This window comes from Coenobita brevimanus, chromosome 68 (genome assembly GCF_032717465.1).
Source record: "Coenobita brevimanus isolate Jiangsu-jjx chromosome 68, ASM3271746v2, whole genome shotgun sequence".
Classification (NCBI taxonomy): Eukaryota; Metazoa; Arthropoda; class Malacostraca; order Decapoda; family Coenobitidae; genus Coenobita; species Coenobita brevimanus.
The window spans coordinates 19,292,576-19,301,934 of record NC_137021.1 but is presented as its reverse complement, the minus strand read 5'-3'; the positions used below and the strand labels follow the sequence as shown (position 1 = coordinate 19,301,934).

Genomic DNA, 9,359 nt, shown 5'->3' with positions numbered 1-9,359 from the left:
CATTACTTCATCAGTTACCCCCATTTGTAATGACTGGTACTGGTAGTGATTATTTCTTATACACTGACTATTTATAATAAGCAAATTGCAGAGATCATACTTAATGCATTTGATTACATTACACTGACAAGAAAATGTTTTATCGTTCCATTACAGTAAAGTAATAATAATAATAATAATAATAATAATAATAATAATATCATCATCGTCATCATTATCATCATCATCATCATAATATTAATAATAATGATAATCTGTAATGAAGAATGCAAGTTTCGCTGTTTAATTTCTTACTAACTTAAGCATAAGATTTCAAATGACATTCAGCCATTAACAGATTTAGTTTTTAATTAAGAGTATAGTTTTCATTATCTTGCTGTGAGCTGGAAGACGTAACACAATTAAGTTTTGAGAGTATCCATGTTGGTTCTTCTATGCAGACATAATTTGGTAGGTGGTGGCGTCCATCATCCAATCACACCATGTACTGTACGTGTGGTACTACCATTACGTGACTCCGCACATAGTGAGCCAAATGATTTCCAGTAACTCAGGAAACCATTTACTACGCTACATGGTAACTATATTATCAAATGGATGCCTTAAAATTAATGAGTTTAGATGCTCCAACCGTATGTGGGTCAGAAGGGCTTATATGCGTACTTGAGTATACTGCTTACTTTACGCCACTGTAAGGCAGGTGACTAGTCATTCACGCTTTGACAAAGCCGTAGCGTCCATGGAATGTTTTAAAATCTAAGATCACGAATTCAATCACAGTAACAGAGCATTACGCGGTCCATGTAATAACCAGGGTGCGACTTCCGAGGGCCGACCCTTTTGGAAGGGTCCCTGGGGTCCTGGCCAAGGTCATTATTCACAGCTATAGTTTTAAAGTTAGGAATACGAAAATTTGTATACTGGTAGGAGTTCACTTCGGCCACGTTTCACATAGGGTGAGATCCCAGAGGACAGCCCCCACAGGGAAGGGACCCTTGAAAATCCCGACCAAAGCCATTATACATAGCCTATTTTTTTTCTTTTTTTTTAACCTACAAATGCAAAATTTTGCACACTCCTATACCTTATCTCAGTCCATGTTTTAGGCAGAATGCGAACTCCAAGAGCCACATTCACGTGGGGGGAGGGGCAGTGGTTCCCGCCAATGTCGTTATTCACGGCCATAATGTTTAACTTACGAGCACGATATTGTGTTTATTGGTAGTTCACCCGGGCCACGTATTAGGCATTGTGGGACCCCCATGGGCTGTCCCCATCGGGAAGGCCGGCATAAAGGACACCATAGTTTTTTTTTTTTTCTTTCTTTCTTCTTTAACCCAAATAATGCTTTCTCATCCCTTAATAGAACTGCAGGGGGGGGGGGGCAGGGGCGGCTGTCAAAAGTCTCCTTTGTCTTATTGTTTCATCATCAGACCTGAATATTTTACAAGGCAGAGCTTTATCATTATTTTTACACATATTAAAACAGAGTATGGTAATCATACAATGAACTTTGTGGCACTCCATTTGTATGGTCCTTCCATCCTTACTGTGTAGTTCCATTAATGACAACGTTCTGTTTTCATCCCATAATCGAATTATCTGTGTGTCATCCCATAATCGAATTATCTGTGTGTCATCCCATAATCGAATTATCTGTGTGTCATCCCATAATCGAATTATCTGTGTGTCATCCCATAATCGAATTATCTGTGTGTCATCCCATAATCGAATTATCTGTGTGCCATCCCATAATCGAATTATCTGTGTGCAATGAATTTCTGACAAGTTTTTAGTGAAGAATGTTGTCGAATGGCTCTCGAAAATAGAGTATTTATAAATAACATGATCGTTTCGTCACATAAGTATTATAATGTTTAAGACATCCAGGACAGCAGTAAGGCAAAAGTGAATATTCTACAATTCATCTTAGGAATCTTTGATGTGATTTTTTTTTTTTTCAGATTTTTTAAAAGCAACGTCTTGCTAACATCTTTCACTAACAGTGGGTTAATCGGAGGCTATTTTTATGGTCGTCGTTTGCTGCCATGTTCATAATAAAATGAAAGAAAAGCATTCGGGAGCCGAATGCTAATCGCCCGCCAGAATGTGCTGTTGACCAGGTCCAAGATTTAGGCCATAACTTCATGCCCTGAAGGTCTTATGTTGATACTTCAAGCCGTTCATGAGATATGATGGTGCTAACGGCGGGAGATAAAAACTAATTGACCTTTGGCAGCCATTTTGCTGACCTTGACACTGACCCCAAGTGCCCATTTTTAACTAGGTCAAATTTTTGGCCATACCTTAATACCCTGAAGGTTTCATGTTGATAGCTCAAGCCGTTCATGAGATTTAATGGGAACACACACACACACACACACACACACACACACACACACACACAGGCAGGCAGGCAGGCAGAAACATTATCGCTCCGCCTTCTAAAGGCGGCCGATAATTGCTCTTACGGCACCTATCTACTCATCAGTGCTATGCTTAAAATATGAGAGAGCGGAGGGGGGGGGGATGAATCAAGGACAGGAAAAGAGACAGATAAATAGTGACAACGATGATGGCAACAATGACAACTTTGATGATATAGGAGTTAATGATGATAACCGTCCCCCCTGCCGCAGAGACCTCTCCAACAACGGCATCCAGGAGGTGCGAGCGGACACCTTCGCTGGCCTGTGGCGACTAATGATTCTGGTGCTCAGTGACAATCTGCTCACCCACCTCTCACGTGGCGCCTTCCACGGTCTGCACAGCCTTTCAACACTGTAAGTGCCAAGAATATTGTCTGTATGTGCAACACGTTCTCTTGGTATTCACATTTTAGCCTCTGCACACTACACGTACACTGAAATGCTTCCTGTACATATTAATGTTAGAGACCTTACTGTTCGTATAGTCAAAGACAAAAGTCGAGTCGTGAAATATTGTGAAAATATCCACTGAGAGACTAAACTTTTGGTGTGCTCTGTTTTGTGTCATATGGACGGTTGGTATCACTGACATGAGTTGCTATCTGCTCCAGGTGACCAGCCTGTGGATGCCAGCATATTTTTGGTAACTAAACGAAACTAATCTAGACGGCTATTTTCTGTATTATATATGAAGCATTTCTCATCTTTTTTGTTTCCACGTCAGCAACGCTGCAATTCAGTTAGCAAAATAAGTGTCCGGAAGTCAGGTATCTATCTTTTTTAATGTGAAAATTAGCTAATCAGGTTGATAATTATGAGTTGGGATTGTCATTAACAATATTAAATAACGAAATTGGCCAAAGTATTCTACAAATGAAGTCAAAGTTGCTGTTTTATGATAACCGATTTTTTTATTTTTTATTTTTAGAGGATGGCGAACTGAATCCCAAGTTTGAACACATAAATTAGACGACCGAATCCTACTCCCAACTTCGTGTGCTCCATTCTCGGTACAGTTCGTTTCTTATGCCATTAAGCACTGCTTGCAGGTGATGCTTCCATCTTTTTTCATTAATCCCTAGTCCTATAGAGGTGTATTAACACGAATGTTATCCAAACGATGACGGTTCTCCGTTGTGCCTTCCTCCCGAATTCGCCTAATCCACATAACTATTGTTATGCTTTCACTAGATGTTTGAACTTTCAGTTCAGGATTCACTTCGCGTAAATGAAGAGAGATCATGCCGCCTCTCACCTCCCTAATGGTTAGATGAGTGTTGCTTGACCTCTCCATACAATCAAGCATCGCCTGGCCATTCTCATTTCCTTATTCATACGAAATTTAGACTCAATAATTCTCGCGAGTCGATGTTAAAGTTTCGGAATTTCCTGGGTTCATTTATTCTGTCATCCCGTCAGCAGCAAATATGAAGCATGCGGAAGTCAGGGTAGCCAGCCACGAATATGCTCTTGTGGTAGAGCTGTCACAATGTTTCAGTTGTTACACTTAATCTTCGGACAAAACAACGGCACGACTTTTGTCTTTGATTTTACACTAAAGTTCTTTTCGTATGAACACTGGAGTCCTTTCTGTATGTACACTAGAGGTCATATAACATAACAGTCCTTTTTGTGTGAACACTATACCTCATACCAATTAATCTCGCCAGGCATATGTGGTAACACTGATCTTCCCGAGATTCTGATTGGCTGGAGGTGTTTGTTCGATTTCGTTGTTGCGTAAACCGATACACTCTTTATTAACAGACGTGATACTGAGTTTTTCGACAACACAATCGTCAAAAGCAATATGAAATCTGCTATATACTTAAGAATGAAATTTTCGCAGGAAGATAGAGATAATGAGTCAACAAAATGTTATAATACAGTCCAAGCCAAGGTCAGCATTCGACCAATTCCTTTAAGTTCTAGGAAGTGCGTTATATAACAGAATATTAAGGAAACCTGCTTAATTTAAGCGTTGGTATAACACATATTAAAATTGTAAGATCAGTCCGCACCCTTAAACCTTGCCACAACTCTGAATAATTAAAAAAATTCAAATGAAAAGTCGAGTTCTGCGGGGTGGGAGGCAGCTCAATCGAACAGCCACTAAGCGACAGCTGAGTGAAGGCGGACTATTTAAACTTCAAAGAGACCTTAACCTGACTGGTTATCGGAAAATGTAATAACTAATGTACCCTCGCACGTACAAATTATATTAAGTTTTCTATTTGTTTACTCTATAGATATCTGATTACTTGATTAATTTAGAAATTATGAGGATGCGAAAGATGCAGAAAAATTTGTCCCCCCTGAACTTCTTCATGAAGTAATAGGCTATACCATTCCTTTCATTTTTACTTCAGATTCGATGTAAGTCCAATGCTTTCATATTTAAAATGTAAACTATTTTTTGTTAACTGTTTACACAAATTAGTACAGGGTATTTCCACTTCTTACTACTCGTGAATTTAATAACATTTATTTCACTATCCAGTTTATGTGCAAGCCTATGTACAGTACAATAATCATGTCCACCTTCATCCTCTTCTGTTTTGTCTTCTCTCTCTCTCTCTCTCTCTCTCTCTAAGGAGACACACACACACACATACACACACGAAGCTAAGACAACAAGCATAATAGGTGAACAATAGAAAAAGGTGAGCTTGATTTATTGGATGTTCTGAGAAAATGTGTAGGCTACGTACTGGTGCTATGTATTAAGCTCTTTCTCCATGTGCGTCATCTTCACTTTCATTCTCGTCACTTGTATCAGAAATTATGTTAATAACAAATTCCTCAAACAAATGGTCTTGTGCGATGTCTTTGGCACGGTATTCATCTTCGATTTTCTTCCTGTGGCTGCTACAACTACGCCAAGTTTCAGGGGTAATTTTGTTCATAGTCTCGTGAGTAATTTCCTCAACTCTCATCAGGGACTGATCTCCGTTTGAGTTTCTTTTCTTTACTTCGCTCATCAGCTGTGCCCATATTAATTCAATAGGACTGAACATACAGTGGTAAGGAGGCAGTCTGAGTATCATATGTCCCTTTTCCATGGCCAATTGGTCTATCTCATATTCTTGTTTGCTTTTATGCTGTTTGCAGACGAAATACAGTTCCTTCTTTGTTTGAGGCGGATCAAATGTGATATTGGCAGATGACAGCCATTCAATTATATCGCCTTTCTTACTGCTGGTTGTTGGCATTATATTGATGGTTTTTGAGTGATAGGAAGCATTGTCCATTATGATGAGGGATCTTTCTGGGATGTTTGGAAGTAATTGTTCCTCAAACCACTGCTTAAATCGTTGATGGTCCATTGACTCGTGGTAATCTCCCTTTGTTCCATTCTTTGATCGAAACATCTAGAGCCCTCCCGGCACAAAGGCATTTTGGCCACCAGCATGTAGGATGATGAATCGAGCTCCTCTCCCTGTCTTAAGTTTAGGCCCAACTACCCCCTCACCATCAGTTCAGCATCGCTTAAGGCATATATTCTGGTTAATCCAAGTCTCATCTAGGTAGATTTCAGGGCGAGGATGAGAGCTATCTCTGTTGCCTGATATTTTTCTCAGATAAGCATTTCTTCCAGCAACGTTGTCTTCTCTCTCCATTAATATCCTTCTCCCACTTTCTGCTTTTTTGTATCTGAAGCCCATCTGCCTCACAACTCTATGTAAAGAAGTCCTTGATCCACTGAAGGATACGGGTGATGTCTTGACCCTCTTCAGTAGTTCCGTCAGTGATGGAAGCTCACCTTGCTCGTAAAAGGAAAGTCATTCCCTCCTGATACAGTCCTTTTGAAAGTCATCGGTCTGTCCTACCACAGTGGAGAGTCTTGAACGTGGAGGTGGTGTGTGTATAATTCCATCTGTTGACATCAAAACTTCACTCTTAATCCTCCTGACGATCCTTTCAGAAGGCCTAACTGCATCTGATGTCTTCTCAACGGCATGTGCAGCAGTTAGACAAGATCCCTCGCTTTCAAAATACTGGTGGACATTGTGGATGATATTTCTGGCATGAGTTAAGTACTTGGTGGGTGCATACCGATGCCTAATTCTGTTCTTCAACGCTGGTCTCTCTTTGCCAGGCATACTGTCACAGCCAGGCTGGATCGTGCCCAAACATACCTGCCAGCAAACCTACATATAAGTAAACTCGAAAACATACTCATAACCTTTTCAGTACGATGTCATTTAAAATAATTATGGTCGAGAAGTAATTTTCGAAACTAAGGGGCGATGTATAGCTAAAAGGTAAAAAATATCTAGCCTGTATACTCGCCTCTATATTATACCCCTACACCACCTTTCCTTAACACAAAATAGTCTATAGATAGCCTGAACTAAGTTAGAAAAGCAACATCGCACTGAAGGATTGAATAATGACTTCTCTCATGATACACACAAACTCGATCAATTTATTTCAGTTTGAAAAAACTGCAAAAAATCAAAGTAGGGTAAAGGAAAATTATTTCATAAAAACTTCCCTATTAGCACAGTATATAAAAGCTCAAATGCCTAATATACATCTTTTTCACGTGAAGTCACGAGTCATGTGACTTTCGTTTACGGCGCCATATTGGACGGCAAATTGTCGGACATCTAGAGAGAGAATTGCAGAATCCACAATGATATTCCACTGTTGTGCCTTCGGCTGTACGGCAAGGTAGAAAACTGGAAGTGGGGTACACTTCTACCGGTTTCTAGCCAGTAAGGAAAGGCGACAGAGCTGAATAGCTGCCATGAAGAGGGAGAATTGGCAGCCGATGACCTACTCCCGCCTCTGTGGCAAGCATTTCATATCAGGTGAGCCTATGATTTGTGAGCAGATACGGGCATATTTACCATTCTTAGCGGTTGTAGGTGTCATGGGATATCCTAATTATGTTATCACAGAGCAAAAGACCCACACGGCCATGTGTGTGCATGGGAAAAGAGGGGGAGGGTCCATGTCACAGGCCTTGTTTTGTTTTTATTCCAGAGTTTCACCCAAACCAAATCGGACATAGCAGTGACGATCAAGCATGCTAGATGCATATTGAAAACCATTTAAATTACAGGTTAGGTCATACTTAAAGTTAGGTTAGGTTAGGTAAGGAGGTTAGATTAAGTTAGGTTAGGTTAGGTTAAAGCTTATATTTTTATTTTATCAATGTTTTTCAGTGTGATTCAATTGAAACTGATATTTGTGTCATGGTGGATGTTTTTAATAATAGTGCAGTATAGAACCTTGTTCAACATTTCAGTATAAAACTGTTATATACCACTGTGAGCCTGTGTGCTAAACAGTATTCCAGTTACAACTGAAGCATAATTACTAGTACTACTATTTATAATCTTCTGTTTTATTAAGAATGAATGTTGCTCCACAGAAGGCAAAACTGTCAATATATACATGTTCCAGTTGAATATACATTATTCACTTAGTACAAAAATACTTTAATTACAGATAAGAGGATGAATAATGTACAGTACTTATATCAACAGCCCCCTATATTTATCTTTTACCAGGTATGTTGCTACTAAGATTTTTTTTGTTAATATAAAATGAAAAATTATTAAAACTATACTGTTGAAGTCTTAGTTTTATGTTGTGGTAGCCTACTCATCAGCATGAAATAAATTATCTTAATTTAAATCTGTGCAAATATTATGTTTCATTTGTAATGTAAAAGTTAACTTCAAGAGTAATTTGGACAGTTTTGGCATATACTATCGATTATGCATTTTATGTAAAACTAAATACAGTATATAGGCTGTATGTATGTATCTAGGCCTGTAATTACTGAAATTTCTATAATAAGTAATTTTTTTGGTAAATTTCCAGAATTACACCCAACTCACCCTGAAGCTTAAAATTTTCATTTTTTAATGTTTTACAGTGTGCTTAATTTGAATCTGGTATTTATTTGTCAGAAATTACTTTTTTCTTTTTTTTATTCAAAACCAAGCTAATCTAACCAGCCTAACCTAACCTAACCTAACTTCGGACCTAACTAGAAGATTAAGAAGAAAGAATAACTGCAGTAGGCCAATAGGCCCATGCTAGGCAGCTCCCATGAGAGTGTGACAAATTTACCCATACAGGGCCATGCTAGTCAGCTCTCACAGGAGAATGACAAATTTTGTATGCATCCTATACCTGTCATATGCATATCTAGCCTATGCTTGAAACTATCTAAATAGGGGGCAGGAACTAGGGTACCTTACTGGGAAACTTATTCCATTCACTAAGCACCCGATTAGTCAGTGTATACAGTTCCTCCCCAATGGCCCCACGTCAATAATTTACTGATTACCAAGACGATTAACAAGTACCATATGTCAGTTCCAGATATCTACATTGTGCATATACAATATGACATGTCTGTTTACCTTGAAGAATGCCCTGGTGAACATTGATAGAATGTTTACCAAATAGTGATAGATCGCCATATCAGAGATCCGGTTTTGCTCTCCGATCCTTGAAACTGGTGAATTTCTCCCTAGAAATGGTGTAAGGATCTAGCCCCAAACACTTTATCTTGTTCATGTACAGATCTTGGTGGTGTTGAATCAAATTTCTGCGTATATCTGACAGTTTCATCTCTGACAGTGCTGTCTGGACAGCCATTTCTGTGAGGAGTTTGCCGTCCAATATGGAGTCGTAAACAAACTCATGTGATTTCTGTAACGTCACCAGAAAAGGTCTATAAACACTTACATTGACTGAATGACGAGAAAGCATGCTGTCGTAAGGGAAGGGGGGCAAAGGGCTCTCCATGCTAAAAAAAAAAAAAAAAAAAAAAAAAGGGTATGCATAAAAAAAGAAAAAAAAAATTCAGCGTCTCGCCTTCACTCAGCTGTCACTCAGTGGCTGTTCAATTTAGCTCCATCTCTCCTCGCAGAACTCGTCCTTTCATTTGATTTTTTTAAATTA

The 9,359-nt window shown here is 39.0% G+C and overlaps 1 protein-coding gene across 1 annotated transcript; it reads right to left on the bottom strand.

Annotated features, from left to right (window-relative positions):
* Positions 1-5,152: 5,152 nt before the first annotated feature.
* On the bottom strand, positions 5,153-5,800 carry LOC145405853 (uncharacterized). The gene has a single exon (XM_080277109.1). The coding sequence runs from the start codon at positions 5,798-5,800 to the stop codon at positions 5,153-5,155; it is 648 nt and encodes a 215-aa protein (XP_080133235.1).
* Between the last annotated feature and the right edge of the window lie 3,559 nt (positions 5,801-9,359).

Bases quoted from the DNA above. Each gene is read 5' to 3' on its own strand.
- LOC145405853 (XM_080277109.1), bottom strand. From the start codon at position 5,800: ATGTTTCGATCAAAGAATGGAACAAAGGGAGATTACCACGAGTCAATG.